At 23.9% G+C, this 21,429-nt stretch overlaps 2 protein-coding genes and 1 long non-coding RNA gene across 15 annotated transcripts in view; 1 reads left to right on the top strand and 2 right to left on the bottom strand.

Moving 5' to 3' along the window:
* The window catches only part of LOC126903301 (enamelin-like), a 2,811-nt gene extending 1,786 nt beyond the window's left edge, over nucleotides 1-1,025 (bottom strand). Inside the window, exon 1 of one of the 3 annotated variants that reach the window (XM_050681427.1) lies at nucleotides 822-1,025. In XM_050681427.1, the coding sequence (XP_050537384.1) occupies nucleotides 822-845 (24 nt within the window). In that variant the 5' untranslated portion in view covers nucleotides 846-1,025. The remainder of the gene's footprint in view (nucleotides 1-821) is intronic. The other 2 variants (XM_050681428.1, XM_050681426.1) reach the window with 2 other exon arrangements.
* Nucleotides 1-21,429, top strand: part of LOC126903299 (potassium voltage-gated channel subfamily H member 8) — a 128,480-nt gene that overhangs the window by 23,368 nt on the left and 83,683 nt on the right. The window contains exon 1 of one of the 11 annotated variants that reach the window (XM_050681425.1): nucleotides 19,393-19,517. The exons of the other annotated variants lie outside the window; for them this stretch is intronic. Coding sequence (XP_050537382.1) covers nucleotides 19,472-19,517 — 46 coding nt within the window. The 5' untranslated portion in view covers nucleotides 19,393-19,471. Of the gene's footprint in view, nucleotides 1-19,392; nucleotides 19,518-21,429 lie in introns of those variants that run through there. 11 annotated transcript variants of the gene reach the window in all.
* Nucleotides 12,697-19,424, bottom strand: LOC126903302 (uncharacterized). The gene is made up of 3 exons (XR_007703456.1): nucleotides 19,363-19,424; nucleotides 19,229-19,288; nucleotides 12,697-13,176 (listed from the first exon to the last, which is right to left on the bottom strand). It is a non-coding gene; the product is annotated as an uncharacterized LOC126903302 (long non-coding RNA).

Here is a 21,429-nt window from a genome sequence, read left to right as displayed (position 1 = left end):
ATTATTATGTTAGTTATAATATTAAAATAAAATTAAGATCAATATTTATTAAACATTTGAATTGTTTGTAATAAACTTTTATTTTTAACATTGAATAAGATCTAGTAAAAATAATGTCAAGTATAAAAGTTAGTCGAACGCACTTATATTAGTACATTATTATTTTAATAATTCAAAAAATGAATAGATGTATTAGGTTTGCAGTACATTCCGAAAATATATTGTATCAAGTTTGATATTTAAACTGAGGATCATTTTTCAGCTAATACGTAATGTCAATTTCATTATTACTTCATTCAAAAAGTAAACTTTTAAGCTTATTATACTCGTACACTTGGACAGATGTTAAAAATTTAAATATCTACAAATTAAATAAATATTGGTAAACAAACATAAAATTATTAATTGAATCTACTAAATATAAGCCATTTAACATTTTGTACAAGTATTTTCTTTATACAATTTTTTGTTTTTTATGATTTTTGATCCGTATGGTGAAATTATAATATACGACAAAAAAAAAATTAAAAATATACAGTTACAAACCTCTTTGTTGAAAATGGCTATTTGTTTATTATTCAAGAAATTTTCTTGTGGAAAATAGTGAATATTTATGAATTTTGAATCAATAGTATTTTAAAGAATATTCTCTATAAATTAATTAAATTAAACTAAATTAAAAGCACGTTAAACTGAAATTTTTGAGATAATTTATCGATATCATAACGTTAATTAAAACTTTTAGCTTTATAATTTTTTTATAATCAATATATTTTTTAAGTAATTGTCTTAAGAGTAGAGAAAATAGTTTAAAAACTTACAGTACGCATAGAAACGTTGACCATTTTGATATTCTTTTTTGATCCGAGAAACTCACACAATGTATCGCTCAATATAAACGTTGGGCGATTATGATTGAACAGTAAAATTGACTATTTATATTGAATTGATCTGTTGAATATAATAAAAGCGCAATATATAACAATCCCCCACCCCAGTAGACTCTAGATCCCTTTGACGTTCCCCTCTAAAACTTCACACGTTTTTGTTCATTTTCGCACAGCAAAAACACATACATCAATAATATTATTATTTGTACCATGTATCATTTTAACATATGTACCTACTACTCAACCAAACAATCGCATATACTGGTAAAAATTAATAACTAGATTAAAAGAGGGGTTAATAAAAAAAAGATAAAATCTTGAGAAAAATATCACAGTTCAAAGTAATTGTGGGATTTTACGTCGTTACGAATCATTTATCAACAACGTGGTTTCCATAATCAATGTACATACTAATTAGTTCGGGAATGACCACAGTAGTATTAATCATCATGTTTGATAAATATACAACGCATATTCATCAATAGTAATAATAGTATATTACAACAGGTTATAACGCATACAGCTATACTGAATGAGCTAATTATTTATTCACTAAAAAAATCGTAAAATTTAAAACTTGAAGTAGACCGGTTTTTATACATTTTGTTAAAAATAGACCGATAACAAATAAAGTTTTCGGTAAATTATCAAAAAAGTGTCTTTATATAAATAAGTAATATTAGCTATATGTCATTACATTCAACCAGTCGAATGATAGTTTCCATTGTTAATTTTACTTGTCCGATTTCATAATATTCCTACACCGTCTATCAAAATTATCATTGTTTTGGATGTTAAATAATACATTTATTATTATTATTTAAAGAGCAAAGAGATTAAATATTCAGAAAATGAATTGCTACAAATTTAAGAAAATTATACTTAATATATTTTCTTAATACATTTTTCAGTATTAATTTGGAGTAAGATACACGAAATCATCAAAAAACAACTTCAATTTTCATTTCCTTCATTCTTCAGACTTCATTTTCATATAATTGTGAAATTTTGTTAAGAATGTCCCTGGGGTAAACTGCGGGTATAATTCTCTAATCTCACCTGACCACTTCTAAAAGAATACGTATTTTATTTGTATTTCCTAACAATTTACTGTTCAAATAGTTATTGGGTCTCGAACATATTGCTAGTGCGTCGAGTGGATATTGTAAAAGTTTGTAGTTACAATTTGATCTGTACACACGCGACATCTTTACAAATGATTATAGAACTTGAGTTATTCATTTGAATTCTGCGGTTTCTCACCATGAACACACACACACATATATATTTATAAATATATATGTTGACAAAAGGTCAATGACCATAGGTTGATGTTTGATAGCCATTTTCGATTAAAATCATTTATCATTTTTGGATAACTACAAAACATTGTTGGTGTACCATAAATGCAAAATGTTGTTTATTCTTGATTATTTTAATTTTATAGAGTTCTCAATTTTAAATATGGTGCCTCACACTTTATTGAGATAACGAAAATGTTTTAAAGTAACTTAAAATATGATGATTGATATCGATTTTCTTAGATGAAACAAATCAATATAGTTTGGAGGGGGGTGTAGGGGTATGATAACGACGTCAAAAATAATTATATGACGAAAGTACAATTTTCTTTCGTTTGGAGGGGCGACTGAAAATTTTTCTTATAACCCCTCCCAAGCGAAACCCTAATTACACCACTAAAACAAATCACTCTTAAATGGTTTAAATTTAAATAGACGTGAAAATGATAAATGATGATTTCCGTATGATGATATTTAGAATTTCCTCCAATATGATATGAAATAGACGCCAATATATGAATTGACGAAACACTTAACTAAATAAAAAATGTAATTTTATTATAAATATAATTAACATTCATGTTACTTAAAACTGAGAAAAGAAAGATATTTAACAGATTTATTGCCTGAGTTAATGTTTATTAAATAATTTATTTTTCAAGTCTTTGTAATGATTTTCATTATTTTATCCCACGATAAATGATCTATTATGTTCTCAATAAAAATGAAATAAATATTTTCCTGCGATATATTTATTCCGCCGTAATCGAGCTGCGAGGTTATTTTATAAAAATGATTTCGGCCCTTATGAATTATTTATAGCACCTTCAATGCTAAATTCATATTTTGAAATTCAAGCTTATTTGAACTTTATTGGTTTATTTCATTAAATTTTCAAAATACAAACATTTCTTTGCTTTTCAATAACATAACACGTGTTAACATTTTACGTATGTTGAAATAAATTGTCATCCACGATTGTTCACGAGATCGAATAATTTGTGTAAACCGAAAATGACAGATGACATCGCCTAACACTTTTGACATGAATAAAAATACTTAACACTACTCTAGAAAATGACAATTCGACTCTTTGGAAAATGTATTAAGAAGTTTTTTGGATAGACAGAAAAATCAGCGTCACGTGTCGATCGTTTTTCATAATAAAACATTATTATTGGAGAACTAAAAAGTCTTATAACGATTCAGCGAAATACTTTTTTAAGTATAGCTTGACAAAATAATGTTTTGATCATCAAATTTTCTAAAATTTATAAAAAGCTATTTTATGTGCTTTTCAACTTTCTTCTAATATTCAATAGAGGGGAAATAGCTTTAAAAAAATAATATTAACGGTTAAGTGAACAAGTGTATTAGTGCCATCTTAGTATAAAGAGCAATAGATTAAATATTTTAGTCCAGACATTTTTTTAATCATAAATATTTATGAAATAAAAAAAGTGCTATATTAAGATTTTTTTAGTTTTAAAATGTTTTTAATAATTCTAATGTCTTTAAATTTAAGTAAAGTTTCTGAAAAATTTTTAACAGTGCACTTAAGAAATTTATCTATTAACCATTTATTTAAATATTAAGAGAAATAATATATAAGGTATACGTCCAAAATTGACGCAATTAATTTTTACCTTATTAAATTACATCGTATTATCGTAACTTTTTTTTACGGGTATTGATGGCTTTAAGTTAAATCTATAAGTCAATTTGTATAGTGTAAATAATAAAGTAGGGCGGTATGGCCGAGTCGGTAACGCGGCAGTGTTTGATGCGCATTGTCTCTGGTTCGAAACTCGAACATACATTAACATATATTCATTAAAGTAGAATATTGTAATATTAACCAGAGCTCAAAGTGATTAAGAAAACGCAGAAATGACTATTATCCCTATTTCATTTTGAGTGTCTCATGTTAGGAAACGCTAGTTGACTATGTAAAAGAAAGGGAATTGAGTCCCCTTACGCTCTCTTGTTGTATGCCTCAATACTAGTTTAGAAACAAATTTTATTTTTATAATAAAAATCATTTGGATAAACTAAACTTAGTTTATTGGCCTTCAAATTTTTCCGAAGTTTTTTTTTAAGTAAATTGATATATTTATGTAATATAATGAAATTTGATATCAAAACAAAGAACTTCATTCTTTTGTCTATTTACGAGTGTTGGTCTGCGTCACTTGTTGACCTCAAACAAAAGCTTTGCCCTCTCACTGTTTTTTCTTTTTAATAGGCTTAAGGGTTTACTTTTAAAAAGGTCCACCAAAGCTGCATTTTTGACCCCTTAAATTACATACATACACGATGATTTTTTTAGTATTAGATAATCGATTTCTCTTAAAATAATAATTACGTTAAGAAAATTTTTTTAATTTTATATATTTCTTAATTATAAGAAATACATGATGGTAAAAATTACCAAAAATAATTTTCTTAACATAATTATTATTTTAAGAAAACTCTAGTGGTTTATATAAAAGAATCATCCTCTGTATTTTTTTTTATTATTGTATAGTCAAACACTTAAAACATTAATTTATTTGAAATGTATTAAAACAACCTGTTATATTGACTGACATAGGGTTAGTATTGTTTATAGCATGAAATTAAAACGTTTAAAAATATATAAATGAAAAAAAAAAAATTCATAATGGAAAAAAATATTGTATACTAAAATAAAATCATTATTACTTTTATTTACTATCGTTTATTGAATCTTTTTACGAACAAATATTCAAAAAAAATCAGTCATTTAAGTGATAAAATAATTTATTTATTTTTAGTCAGAACAACTAATTTTGTATTAGTTTTATGTTATTTTGTTAGTAGTTAGAACTAGACGGGTTAGAGATTATAAATTTGGGTTAACCTAACACATAGTTTTTGAAAGGGTATATGTATGAGCGTGGTTAATGTTGTGCAGTATTTTACCACAAAACCACAAAACCGACATTTAGATGTTTAAGAATATAGCGTTCTTTATATATACTTTAAATTATACTTTTCTAAAAATTAAATTTTGGTAACATTTTACGTGCGACACATTTGTTTATTTATTCATCGTTAATTTTTATTAATAAAAATTAAAACTGTTTCATTGATGTTAAATCCGTTTAAAACAAATTGCATCACACTCTTTAAAAACCGAAAATGTTTAACTAATTATTTTTAAAATACAATCTATTTGATTGCAGTTCTTCTTTAATTTAATATTTAAGAAATATTATTTTTAATGGACAAAATATAACTGCAATTTTCAAAAAAAATTTATGATAAATAAAAATTTTGCAAAAATCAATTTACTTTTTTTCTATTGAGTTAAACTTTTTTAATTGAAATTCCTTATGATAGGATTTTTTACGCATAATAATTTTTGGCGTATATTTAATATTAGAATTAGTAGTACTAATTAAACAATTTTCTTCGTACTTTTGCTGAACATTTCAGAATACGTTTTATCGCTGTTTAAAAAACTATTAAGAATACATGAATATTTTGCTATAAACATTGCAATTATTAGTTTATTGTGGTTTTTCCTATTTGCTGTTCGTTCATAGTCTGATATCATTAAATTTAATTGGTTATTTTTATTCAAACGGTTATCATAATATAGATTTTTTTTTAATTTGATAAATACTTTTTCAATATTATTTTATTACATTTGTCGACGAGTAGTAATATTTTTAATAAAAACAACACTTAATAAAACTTTTTTAAAACTAATTTTTTTGACTGAGATCAAAATTTACCGAATTAATACCACATTTAAATTGTCACCGGGTAAAATGTCCTTTGTAGCAATTTGTAAACATTTTTTTTTTTGATTCTATAAATATGATAAGATTGCTTCATTGCACGTTATCACGTAAAAATATGAAATCCAAAAAATTATTGCATAGAACTTTTTTGAATTTCATTTTTATTTCAAAATAACGTTCTTTAGCCATCTTATTATATTTATAGAATCAGAAATAATCATAAGAATTGATGCATAGCACGTTATTCTCTGACCTTTCATTTATTGTTATGAAATAGTAAAACAAATATACTTGTGTTATTTGTAGTGTCACCACTATAATTTAAGAGTTTCCGGGAAAAAATAATGTAAGGTCATTTAAGGATAACTTTTTGGATCTAATTTTGTGAATTTAACAAATTATATTTTATAAAAGTTAATACAAACGCGTAAATGATAAATGCACTTTAAAAACGTATGTGATTACAAGACAATTCTCATTGAGTGTACTTGACTCTGACAGAAACTATTTTTTACTTAAATGATTTGACATAATACTGATTATATTAATCGTATAATATGCATTAATATCGTAATATAAATTAAAATATTTGCATATCAATAAACTGTAGTTTTTTGTACTACTGCAATACCTACAATACCTTAAAAATTCAAATCTAAGTTAAATTAAATAACTTCATATTGGTAAAAATATTCCAAAAATCTATTGTCTCCTATTTAATTGTACCAAATAATTTTTTTTTTCTCTTAATCACAAAAATTATTTTGAAGAGTTATTATTTGATTTTTCATGATTAAAAATACCCTTCCTGTTTGTTGTCTATGGTGAGATGAGAAAAACATGTTTACGGAAAGAAGTGTTTTTTAATCAATAGAACTTGTAATAAAATATGTCGTGAATGGAGATTTATATTTTTTTGGAATTCGAGTATTATAAATTATGGATCTTAAAAGAACATTATGTAAACATTTTAATGTTTAATAAGACACTATTTTCATGAAATTTGTTTTTTTTTGTATATTCATGTTAAAAATGACAATTTTGTGAAATTATTTGAAAGAAAAATACAATTAATTATACTTCACTATTAGTAATCAAAGTCTGAAACTATGCTTTAAAATAGTCACATATTGTAACTATACTTATTTTTATTGATCTATACAAATATATTTATCATTACTATATATAAACTAAAGTACTCAATTTTAATGAAAAAAGCAGGTTGTTTAAAATTACTTTTTAGTATACTGTACATTATTCTCGTCCGTATTTTTTAAATAATCGTTAAGTGTTTTTTAAGGGTAATTTGTTAAATTCAAAAAGTAATAATGTAATAAAATTCAGCAATAATAATGTACTAGAAACAAATTAACTCGTTGGCTACATGCTATATAGTAATAATTACTTTTTACGTTGAAAATTCAAAGAATTAAGATGAAAGTTTGTGATCATGAAAAGTTAATAAAAAGAAAATTTTATACTCCATTGAACAATTTCCTTTGACGCCTATAAATTTTATATTACAACACATGCTATATGTATATTATTTAACATAAAAACTTTTTAAATTTTCTAAATTGTCGTATTATATTATATATGCCTATTTGGGAATTAATAAAAACTAGATATATAAGTATAAAATTAAGAAATTAGTTTACATTTCTAATTAGTAAACATTGATATTATCAATGATATTTATAAAAGGCAAAGAATGAAAATACACTCAAAAAGCTTTAAATTACTAAAAGAATTTTATGTAAGTAAAGTGATTCTGAAATCCAACGTAATTTGATATTTTAATAATATTTAAATAGTTTTATGAGTAAATTATGTTTTTAAGAGTTTTAAAACAATGTTTCTACTTATACTTAATTTCAGTTACAGAACTTGGAAAAACTTCTAAACTTAAATGAATTATATTTTTATTTTGATTATAAAATTTTAATAAAAGTTTTTTGAATATAATATTTAAATAATGAGTTAAAAATCTAATGAAATTTAGAACAAAAATAAATCCAGTTCCGTTGAAATTAATACTTTACAAATCTAGAGGGAAACAGTAATTTGTATTAGTGTTTATTTGGGAATATCCTGGCAAATAGTATATGCTGTGTAAAATGATAAGCTTTTGTTAATTTAATTGAATTAATTAATTAAAATTAGACTTATAACTGTGTTAACGTCAACTCGTAATATGTAGTTCAGCACACCAAATCGTTGATGTAAAAATTTAAATGTAAAATACATCAGTTCCATACAGCCGCAACAATTTATATTTTATAAGATAGTGGAGCAACTCTGCGGCTTGGACACCAAAATGACTACCAGGAATTCATAAGGAATCGCGCGATAAATTTATAATATAAATACATATTTTAAACCGGTATCGGTATTCTGTAACAAATATTAAAGTACTAGGATCCTATAAGAACTGTGTGCGTTACTATGTCCAGGTGTTCTATGAAGGTGTCCAGCGTCTCGTTAGCGATATTCGCGTACCTTCTAACATTATGCAATATGATGATCTGAAAAATGATGATCCCCGTCAATGTTTCGCATAAGTTCCTGGTACTAAAATTTCAACCACCATCCCAATCTCCGTATTACTAAAACCTAAATTTGTATGATATTTTACACTGCAAAATTAATGGTACTGTCTAGCTAATCAAAGTTTTTTAAAATTTAGTATAGATAATTAAAGACATATGTATAAGTAGACCAAGAATTAGTGATAATTCGTGAAGTTAATATGACTTTATAAATAATGCATTCGCCTAAGATATTTTATGTGCTATCGTCGTACTATTTTATTTATAATCATATTATTTTATTGGTGTTCTATATATAAATTTCAAATTTAATAACGTAAATAAGCAAATCTTTCCATGGAAAAATCTTTCAGATAGAAGCAACACGTGTTGGTTTTAATGTAGTACACATAAAAGGTCTATCAATCCTACAAGACCATGTTCTTTTATTTATAAGTCTATATAGTAAACATTTAATGTTAAATTGGTTTTGGGTAAATCTCAGGAGCGTGCTCAAGAATTTTATACGGAGGGATAAGAAAACATTTTTATAAACTCTCTACATTGTATTTTAGAATATTTTTGGGTTTTTTTAATAATTTGCTTACTGTTCTTAATATACTAAATCGACGTGTGAATATTTGTAATTTTTAACTTGTACTTAGTAAACTTGTATTTAGTAAATATAAAAATCATCTGAATTTTAAACTACATAACTTTTGTCCATTATTTTTTTACAACACACCTATTCACTAGAAAGGCAGATAACTTTTAATTTGTTTAAAAAATAACAAATATTTATTTTATGTATGAATATGAAATTAATTCAAGAAACAGTAATTTAAAATTCAATATAATTTCATTTTATTATGATTAATTGAAATTTTTTTAATAAAAAAAAAAAAAAAAAGTTTTCTGTTCCAAATTAAACATTTACTTTGTCTCCCTTATTTATTGTTTTTAACTTAATGTACATATGAATACTGGTCCCATTATCAGGATCACGGGATCTATAAATTTAAATCTGACAGTGATGTAGTATATGTGCAGTATAGTTATATTGTTTATTTATTTTAATTATAATTTTTACACATTGACTTGTTTTTAATTAGTTAAGTATGACATTAGTATTTAAGTATGAGTAATCTGAATTTTCGGTCAGTCCCTTAGCAGCAGTTTGAATTATATACTAGTATTATTTTTAAGTAAGCTATTAGAAATTAAACAGTAAGTAAGCACTATGAATAGTTAATTTTCACTCAATTGGTATCTCGTTATATAAAACTAAAGAAAGTCCTTTTTATCAAAAATGTAACTTTCTAAACATTTTATTCAAATAATTAAAATTACCATATTTTGACTCTAAAACTTTTACTTTGTATTTTTCATTTAATAGTTCGATGTTTAGATTTTTGTTTATAAAATTGAATTATTTATAATTAAGTTTTTTAAATACACTACTGATGAAATATCAAAACTTCAATGTTTTTTTTATTACGCTTATTTTTTGCTTTGATTGAGAAACAATGTAATTAAAAAAAATTCTTCTGAATTTTGGAAATTCTATATTGTTAAAAATCATTTAAAATATCATAATTTAAATTTTGTGTTACTCTTTATATAAATAAATAAATAAATGACATACATTTATAATTCTTGGCCATTTTGGTATTAAACGGAATGTAAAGTAGAGAAATTTCAAACAAAGCAGTTATTAATCTTTGACCGGTTAAATATAGTTTTTAATAAAAAATGTATTCACTAAAATACAAACATTTAATATACTGACAGATCAGAAATAATTTTTCCGTTTTACATTTAAGGGGCTTTATTGCTTATTTGCTTTATTAAGAATTGTTTTTCTTAAAAATACAAATCCATTTGAGATATAAATATAATTTCCCGATATAGATTTATTTTATAGAAGCTGCATTATTTTTCTGTTTCAAAGATAAATTATATTGATATAAATTTAAAAAAAATGATCAATTAATTATTAAATTTTGTGTAAATGTTATTTACAGTCATAGAAAAAAAAATAAAGCTTTACATAAAAAGTTCTCAACACTTTTTATTATTTTCAATTCTAAATATATAAAAGTTTTATTTTTTATTTAATTTACTCTATAAAAAAATCAATTTGTTAAAATATTTATTGTATAGTTTTATTATAAATTTGTTCTAAACTTTTTAATAGAAATAATAGAAATCTTTGCATTTTTGACATATTAAAGAAATTAAAAATTTTAAATTAAAATGTATTCTTATTTAAATGTAATAAACTAAATTAATATAGTACTTTACTTTTTATAGTAGTTAAAATTTTTTATTCTTTTTTAATTCAAATTGGAGGTGCTTGGAAAAATATGAAATAATCGAGAAAGATTGCTGAATTTATCAAAAAACAAAACTGTACAGCTTATTGTACGTTTCCTTAATTATTCATTTCGTAGTAATACAAGTACTTGGAAGATTCGTGAAACATGTTTCTCACGTGTCGATAAAACTTTTTATTATTTTCATCGTAATAGTATACTGTTTCAGCTGAACCGTTCTTTATTATTTCTTTATTTTCGGTGAAAATACTTGTTTAAACTTTTTAAGAAGAATAAATACATTTAAAATTAGTTAGTTAAATGAATAGATATTTAATAAATTCTATTGAATTTTTTTAAGACTCTTAGTAAGTTATTTCAATATGGATATAAAATTCGATTATCATATGTGATGCAGTTGCCAGTTAAAATTTATAGCAGCGAATTTACTAAGATAATACTATGTTAAACATCCGCTAATATTTATCTTTTATAGTACGATAGACATTATCTATAACATTCGATAGTTTTTTATCCATAATCCTTAAAAATAATGCTTAGAAATACAAAACTTTTATTACGAGCATTGTGAATTGCATTTGTGTACACCAATAAAATGTAAGTATAACGTGTTTCAATAAATTGTCAGGTCACTTATTTTTTTTTTGAATTACTGTAAACAAAAAATATACAGGTTTACATATGTTCAGTTGGTATCAACATCAGAATCCTGAAAATTTATTGTGTGGGGTTAGGATTATATATAAATAGAACACACTAAATATAAATACGTTTATAAAGTTCTCTTTGAAACTTCGAAGTTGCTATCGAAAATTTCTGCGTATTTGGATAAATGGTTCAGATTAACTTCCTATAATTATTTTGTTAACGTCAGGGAATTTGAGTAGAAATTATTGTTCAAAAACTACTTTATCGAAACGTATTTTGAAATTGAATGTCAAATAAGCAGAAGGGAACCTATTTTAATAGGTCGATTAAAAACGTATTGTAATTACGCCGGTATGAAATCAAATTAGAACTTAATTTATATTGTAAAGTAAACTCTGACGGAAGTTTGGTGCAATAAGTCTGAAATTCATAAACCACTAACACAGTTACTCGACAAAATGTCATCCTACATCCTCCACAGGTGGTAAATTTACTCTTTTTGTTTTAATTTGTTAGAGTTTAAACGAAGACACAATTATAGTTTACTTATGTATTTTAATTGCTATTTTTGTTTTAAAGTTATTAAAAATGCAAAGAAATTTGTTATTTATTTTGGTTATACAAAATAAAATTCAAGAAATAAATATTGACACCTTCTAAGAAAAAGGTCATAACAAAATTTTAATTATTTTTTCTGTCTTTTGATTATACAAAAAAATTAAATATATATATAATTTAAATTTATTTAAAACTTGTTAAACGAACAAAAAAAAAAAGTTTCGACCTTATTTGTAGATGTCGAAATTATATAAAAAAAATGTTTATTAAATTTATTACTACATTTGAAAGTTTATTAACTATAAAAATAATGCGATTTCAGTATGTACTGTGATAACAAAACATTTCAAATAATTCAATAAAATTTGAAAAAATATTAGATAATATGACTTAATCAGTGAATTAATTAATTTTTTTATTTTGGTTGGGTTGGAAAATGGAAAATGTTTTAGTGTAACAATCAAAATATATTTATAATTAACTATGACCACAATTTTAATTTATAATTTTATAAAAAAAAATCTGATATTGGGGTAGAACTAAATTTAGATATTATCTTCGTTATAATAACTACTAGTTACAACTTGATACAATCAGACTAGACAACATTTTATTTAAAACCAATGGTGTTCGTTCACTTAAAGCGTTCATTGACTCATGTCACTCTATCTATATTCAAATATTATAAATATTTCATGGTAGAATGATCAAATATAGGATTTTGTTACAACATAAAAATGTAAAATACCAGTTGAATTTGTATTTAATTAATACTATATAATAGGTTTAAAAATATTTAATACATACGATATAAATAAATTTAACATAATATAGTTATATTTTACTAATAATTAGTATATTTTTATATTATTTACATAAAACACTTAAAATAAAAATCGTTAAAGAATAGAATGAGTAAAACCTAAAAAAAATATTACATAGCTGTAAAATATTTGAATAATAAATCAAAGCTCTTAGCTTGTGATTGCTCTTTGTAAAGTACATCCTTCTTCACGTTTTCCAAGAACTTAAATCTGTAAAATGACATCATCCATCTTAATAATCTAGCTTAGGTTGGTTGAACCATTCTGTTCTTTTTGCGTTTTGCCCTTTACCTTGTTTGTAATACTCAGGAATTTATTAAACTAAAATTAGTAATTTTAAAATATATTTTAATTTTAACTTAAAATACGATACATTTAAAAATATGAGTTTCAAATAGATTTAACGAATGAAAAAATCTTATTTATTCGGTAGGTAATATCGTAATTTAGAACTTAATTAAATAAAAATAATAGAAAGATAAACGCTTATTTACTTAATTAAATTATGAAAGATTAATATAAGAAAATATTAAGGGGTGTGATTCGATGGTCATACAATAATATAAGTATTAACTATTATTAATTTGAAATCTTACCTGATCATTTATTTAGTACTTATAATAACTTCAATGACACTAATTAGTAATAATTGATAAATAAAATAACACAAACCTGACTTTTAGTACACAAATTTAACAAATAAGAATTGAAAATACGACAATGATCACAATTTTTGTGACAAAGTCAAGAACGGGATTAGAACAGGTCAGACTGAGAGGGATTGCTCTGCCTTTGATAATATTTTGTATCCCCAAACAATCATCATTGTTAAATTCTTATAATGTTATTGTTTATTGATAAGTAAGCATAAAATATTTAAATTATTACAGATGATATAAATTAATAGATATTATAAATTCACTTATTTTTATATTTTGTACAACGTTAATATAGTTTTTTTTACATTTAAGATTAGAGTTGACATATTCCGTTTAATTATTAAGCTTCGAGTAAAAAAAAGAAACGTGTGTAATATAATATGATTAAACAATAGTGTGTGATTGTTAAATATTTCTCTAAGTTATTAATTTAAATTTGTTCGATTGATAAGAATCATGTTATTCTAAGAATATGAATATAATGTTTAAATAGAAGTGTTGATTATCTTAAATGAAAGACCATTATTTTGGATACAAACTGTTATTCCATTTTTTGATAGAGACGGGTATATCACTACAGAAAGTTACTATACTATATATACTAAAAATATTAGATCTAATGAAAACTATTTATGTATACAAAATAAAAATTATTTTAATGCTCAAGAACTAATTCAAACTTAGTTACTATAGTATTACTTAATAAGATATGCTTTTATAGTAATAAGTAAATTAATTTTTGTAGTAAATATATTCTGATTAAGTTCAATAAGTAAAAAACATTACTATTTAACGATATAATTTTAATTTAATACTAATAATAATAAATTGTTTTTATACTTAAAAAGTCAATTTTAAAGGATTCTTTTTTACGGCATATGCTATACTCAAATATTAAAAAAGGATATCAATTAATACATAGTACCTTTAAATACTCATAGTACATATTAATAATATTGGTAGAAGCCATTTATAATAGATAAAAATGATAGGATACATTATGGGAATTAAATCGATTGCTCTTTCAGAAAACACGAAAATCAAGACTGATCTCGTTCTACTGTTCAAATCAACGGAAAATAGTTGTTGATGACTATGATAAATCATGTATCTGGCAGAGTTTGCGTTTACCGAACTATTAAAAAGGCTCAACAGAGTCTCTCAAAACTTAGTCAATTACCGCATTACAATCGACCCTTTGGATACTCCTCCAAATTGATTAATGACAAACGTTTTAGATATGTATACACATACTTTATTTCATGCACACATTTATTATATTACAATAGTAATGTCTATAACATTAGACATATAATTCATAATTCTTAAATACTTTTCAAGAAGTTTGAAGTTTCCAGATTTTGATTTATTTAGTTTTTTATATACTTGGTAAATATTCAGAAAGCTGTAACTATCTATGACTACCTCAAAATTTTATTTATAATAGAGACTCGAGGATTTTTGAGTGAATAGAAAATCAAATAATGGTTATGCTTTTAAAGAATTGCAACAAACGAAAAACTTAGTAACTTTGTTCCAATTTACATTTTATTTTATTATATTAGAAGTTATTAATATTATAACAAAATTAAGGAGTAAATATAATTATTGCCATAAATTTAACGATTGATTAGTCCTCAAAGTTTATTCGTCAACAATATACTTCTTTGTATTTTTATTTTTCCTCGTCTTTATCTTACTGGGGTCGGCCACCCTTATCCTAAATTTTAACTTGAAACGATCTATCCCATCAACTATATTGCGTTCAATAACATCTCTTCATCTCTTTATCTCTTTTTTGTATCACCCTCTACTTTTTTTTTCTTCAACATTAATTTCCATAACTATTCTTACAACTTCCGATTCCTTTCTCCTCATAACATGACTAAACTAGCTAAGTCTATTATCTTTTAACCAGTGCTGAACGATTGACGCTACACCTATGCTCCCTCTTATATGTTCGTTCCTTATCCTATTTTCTCTAGTCACTTCACTCATCTATTTAAACATTCTCATCTCTGCTCTATTCTCTTGTCAACCGTCTAATACTTTGAACCAAACATTATAGCTGGTCTCAATACAGTCTTATAGATCTAACCTTCCAGTCTCATTGAAATTACTTTATCGCATAACAAACCAGATGCTTCCCTCCACTTCACTCGCACGCACTTATACTTGTGTCTTACATTCTCGCCAATATCACCGTTCTTTTGCACAATTGATCCTAAATACTTAAATCTTTCTACCTCTCCTATCACGTCCTCATTAATAGTCACTAACTTCTTTATATCACCTACCTCGTGTTCTCCTTTGTCAAACTTGTACTCTCTATACTCTGTCTTATTCCTACTTATTCTTAATTTCTTACTTTCAAGAAATGATCTCCACATCCCTGTCTTTAATAAATTTCTTGGTGAACCTTGGTGGATTCCTACTCTTACCTTAAAACCTTCTGCTACTCCACCCACACTTTTTATCTTTTATATTATTTTTTATAATCTAGTTAAATATGTTTCTTGCCATCTGAAATAATTAAGTTGACACTCCTTTAAGTTATAAGAGATAATTTTAAAAACTTATAATTAACTGATTAATCAAGATAAATAACTAAAATAATTCAAAATTTATTTTTATCCAATATTGTAATTATTTTGTGAGTAATCGATTGCATTATGATAATGTATACTTATTTTCATTAAGCGGTAGTTAGATAAATGTAAGCAAGTGTAGCTTCTACTTTATAAAACTGTTTTTTTTTTATTACTATTATTCTTCGTATTTTTTTGTTTAATTTATAAAATATTTTTAAAATAGATTACTTGGATTAGTTAAGCATTTTTATTGATGATATAATGTCAAAATAAAATAAAATGAGTTTATATATGATTATACTTAAAATGTCTTAATCTATAGAATTCTGATAGGGTAAGAAGGTTATTTTAAATGGTAAGTTAATCACATGACTTATAATAAACTGTGAAGAGTGCATTGTAAGTTTACTTAATGATTTCAGGTATTTCGATTGCGCTTTAAACATTGTTTAAACTTAAGATATAATTTATTAAAATTGCAGGTTTAATTTATTTTAATTAAAAATAATCGTATTTTTAATAACAAACTTTGAATAACATTTTTTTATTATTATGCTTTTTTAAATTATAAAATAACACGAATTATTTAAGATAAAAGGGATTAAAAAAAATATAGAACTTTAATTTTAGTATAATAAAAATATTTGTATGTTTAATATTTTGATGTGTTATCTATTATATACAATAAAATATTGGTTAAAAAAAACGTCGGCTTTATCAAATGTGTACTCTAATATTATGTTTACAATGTTTTCTTGTTGTAAATCTTTAGCCATATAAACCTCTAGGATGAGATGATAAATAAATAGATATACTCACCATTGATATATAAAAGAAATGTAACATTCATTAGTAAAGGTATAAAGTATTTTTATATTTTATTATTATTTTTTACCAAACTATTAGTATATATGTACTGATGAATTAATGACAATTAAATTTAAACATTTTGCGATATACTTATAAACATTAAATATTAAATTACTTAAGAAAATCGAGTAAATTTATTCATACTTAAATTATTTTATTTTAAAATCAATTCAATATAAGTTTTGTCAAGAATGTACGTAATTTTAAATAGGAATAACGCAGCAAATAACTTAAAATAATTGAACATGATAAAACATACATGCCATAAAATAGTTAAATATAACAATTAAACCTAGTTAGATGTTTTTTAGGTATTTATGGTCGGATCTAAATTGACAGTGACAAAAGTAATATTTTTAGTCATTTTTTGTGTTTGGGTTGTAAGCTAGATTAATTTATGTCGAATATTTTTATTTCTTTTGCCGATTTATTTGAGGATTTCTAATCGTTTAGATTCTCTTAAATAAGAAACCATTTTTCTTTTCAAATATTTCTTTTTCTACTTGAGAGGTTATGTTTATTGTTATATATATATTTAGATACTCAGGGTTGTATTTAAAGTAAAACAATATCTTAATCAAAATATAGTCTTTTGATCATAGTTTAAATTAATATTACACTCATGGATCATTTTTATTCGTGTTTATAATAATGTCAATTCTTATTTATTTTAATTAAAAATATAATAATGTCCCTATAGTAGAAATCCAACGCCTCTAAGATTATTGTAAGTATGTCTGTTAAAAAATATCACATACTATTATATAAAAAACGAAGTTATTGTTAATGAGTTATCTGAAATAGATTATCCTTAACTTTTTGTTACTACTTGGATCGTAGTTTTAAAAAAAATAATTTTCTAGATAATGTTCAATAATTAAACTTAAAGGTCAAAAATGAATTTTACAAATCAGGTAACACTAATCATGGCGACCTTCATTGCTATATAAACAGCAACCTAAGGGGCAATTACTGTTTTGCTAATTTAATCAATTTTTTTTTCTTAAAACTGCCATAACTTTTTTAAAAATGAACAAATCAATATAATTTTTTTTTTATAGATGCTTGATATCTTTACCTATCATTTGGTATATTGTTTTATAAATTTGACCCTTTACCTGCCCACAGGGGGGATACAAAATGACAACTTTTACACAAAAAATTTACTTTTTCTACTTAACTCTTGAAAGTCTTCCGGAAAGTCTGACATTTTGATATATATCTTATATTAAAGCTAATGTAACATACTTTATTATGGAAAAAAAAATTTCGGTCTTTATTTTATCTTCACGGTGAATATGGCTACCAAATGCTATTTTTGTGTGAAAAATCTCTATTTTACTTTTTACATTTTTAACTTTATAATTCTATAACTTATTGAAAAGTTTATAGATCAACACAATTTTTGTATAAGAAATAATATTTATATCCCTTTTTCATTCGATATACTTTATCTTAATCAGGATATAAATAATGAAATAGGAGATCATGTAGCTTTTGGAATAATCCACCAATTTCTTAGAATTAAACACTATCTACAGACTCGCATCGAAGCGTTTTTTATGATAGTGATTTTAATCACTGTCAGATATCATCTATACTGGACCCAACTATGCCGCCACCCCACTGTGTTGGGTTGGGGTTTTTTTATTAAAATATTAACTGTCTATTGAATTTGTTTCAAAACTTCTTTTTATAAATTTAATCATAAATACAATAGTGTTAAATAATTTGATAAAAAATAGTATAAACTGAAAAAAGTTAATATTTTTTATGCTATGCAACAATGAGATTGTTAAATTTCTCAGAATAAATATATTTTTTAAGTCGTATATATTTATAATGTTTTTTAGTTAAACTGTTAGAAAAGAATAAGATTAAAGTGAAATAAAAAGATCTGAATTTAAAAGCCTACTGGAATAACTCGTCAATTCCTTATCGAATCGTCATAAAACATATTAAAAGTTTTGATGAAATGGTATGTTTTTTTTTAGTTTCTTAAATCGTGTGAAACGACATTAATTTTGACACAACTTTTTTCAAACTACCCTAGTAATTTTCGAATTCATCAGAAAAGGAGCTAACATTATTTAAATGTAATTTATTATTATTTAAAATTGTAGTTCAAAATGGTCTATAAATTAAATCCCAAATGAAAATACTATGCTTGTATTGACTGTTTAATAAACAACACATTTCTTAAGTGCCTATAATAATTTTAAAAAAACACAATATTTATTTTTGTTTACTTACCACCTCATCTTTTCCAGTCAAAACAAACTTGAATTGAGTGTAAAGATTTTAGTTGAGCTCCTGAATAATTAATGATAAAAAAATATTATGGTATAGTGTTATTGAAAACCGTATAAAAAAAGTTTAGTGTTTACATAGAGTTTGGTGTCAAGTTTAACGCTCCGTATATTTTAGATACTTTATTTATTATAACCTGAAAAAAAGCAAACATTGTTTGCTTGGAATTTTTTTTATGCTAGTAGTATGTTATATATTTATTTTCATAAAAAAAAAACCTTTGATAAAAACTGTAAATAAAAAAATATTTGAACCCTATTAAGATTAACTGTAAGCTGAAGATTAATAATTTTTATTTTTAAGTAATACTGTTATATTTTTTGGTTATTGAACATTTTCCTTAAGAAATAATAAATGTATGACATTTAATAAATTGTATACATTTATTTGATTAATTAAGATTTATGAAATTTCTTAGACTTAGCATGAAATACTAAAGAAAATGATTACTTTCTAGTTTTTTATTATACACAGACTATAATTTGTTGATAATTGATAATAATCAGTGATACAAATTTTTTAAAGCAATAACTAACTCAAGAATTAATTGACATAATAAATCTAAATTATCAAATAATTACAATAAAATTTTTAAATCGCATAATTTTAATCTAAGGTCAATCGCTATACGTTTAATTCTATTATAGTATAACCCTAATTTTAATATATAGTAATGTTTAGTTATATTGTATAATTGAATTAGTTGCAGACTCTCTCTCTTTCTCTCTCTCTCTCTCTATATATATATAAGGCTATTGATTTATCATTGATCACTAAATTATTTCTAAAATAATAATATTAATTTTTTTTTTTCCTAATATTATTTTAATTTAAATTTCTAAATTGTTAAATATTTGTATGGTCTTTCTTTTATTCCTTTTGGGAATACCAATTTTTTTTTAATGACAAGTACATATTTAAATAGATTAAATGCAGTGGAGGTTATAAGTTATTTTTATAGAGGGAAGGATATATCATAGGACATAGGATACATTTGGGAATATTAGAGCAATCTAAATATCTCCAAGTTATAAGTTAATAATATTTTTCTTTCTTTTTTTTTGCTAACTTTGCGATTATTTCTAAACAAAAAGCCCAATTATGGTCATGAATAAATATTTAAGTAGTTCTATGACTTAAACTGAATATATACAACTATCCTCGATATTTTAAAATAATTACGCGTGTAAATTTAATACATTTTAGCTTCAATACAAAGCTTAGAAGGTATTATTTTATCCATGACATGTTTTTTTCTTATTTGTCCATATAAATACCCAGTTCTCACTGGGTCCATTCTGATTATTTATATGTCAAATGAACCCAATTTTAATTTAATTTAAAACACCAAAATTTAAAAAATTGTTGATTTTAAGAATTTAGAAAACTTTTAAAATTAGACAATCGTGAAACATGGAAAAAATCAGAATTTTTTCTGCATTTTAAAATTATTATAGCCTTTTAGAAAAAAATCGAATTAGTATGAAATTTAAAAAAATATATACTAAAGATTATAAACTTTCTTTTGATATGCTGTTTATGAAAATTCAAAATACACGAGTACAAAAAAGGGTTTGAACAAAACCGCCTACGTATGACAAATATTTTTTTTTAATGTAATTTTTGATAATGTTCCGAAATATTTTTAATTCTATATCAAATTAAAGCTTTATTACATTATAAAAAAAAACTACCCACAAATTTGTCGTAGGAAAAATAAAAAAATACTTAATTTTTGCTAAAAGAATACTTTATGAATTTTGAAAATGTTCCAGAACGTCTGCGTCCTTCAAACCTATATCAAATAAATAAAAACTTACAGTTTGTATAAATCGTCATTCCTAAATAAAAATTAATCAGATTCGCAACGACACAATTTGTCATTATAGTGATGTTAATCACTGTCAGTAATTATCTATATTTGTCCCAACTGCGTATCCACTGTGTTGAGTTTTATTTTTATTTTACGTAAATTTTTATAAGAATAACTGTATTTACAGCGAGTCAAGAATTTTTTTACTATATTATTTAAAAAGATATGGACAATCCAGGGGTTGATCCACCTATTATCACCACCATAACTATTTCTGATTAAATGACCTTTCTAAGAAAATGAATGGTCATTTTCTATTTTCCATTTTCAA

The sequence above is a fragment of the Daktulosphaira vitifoliae genome, unplaced genomic scaffold (assembly GCF_025091365.1).
Source record: "Daktulosphaira vitifoliae isolate Bord-2020 unplaced genomic scaffold, ASM2509136v1 Scaffold_3, whole genome shotgun sequence".
Classification (NCBI taxonomy): Eukaryota; Metazoa; Arthropoda; class Insecta; order Hemiptera; family Phylloxeridae; genus Daktulosphaira; species Daktulosphaira vitifoliae.
Note: the sequence above shows the minus strand (reverse complement) of the source record. Positions and strands in the feature narration are given on the sequence as shown.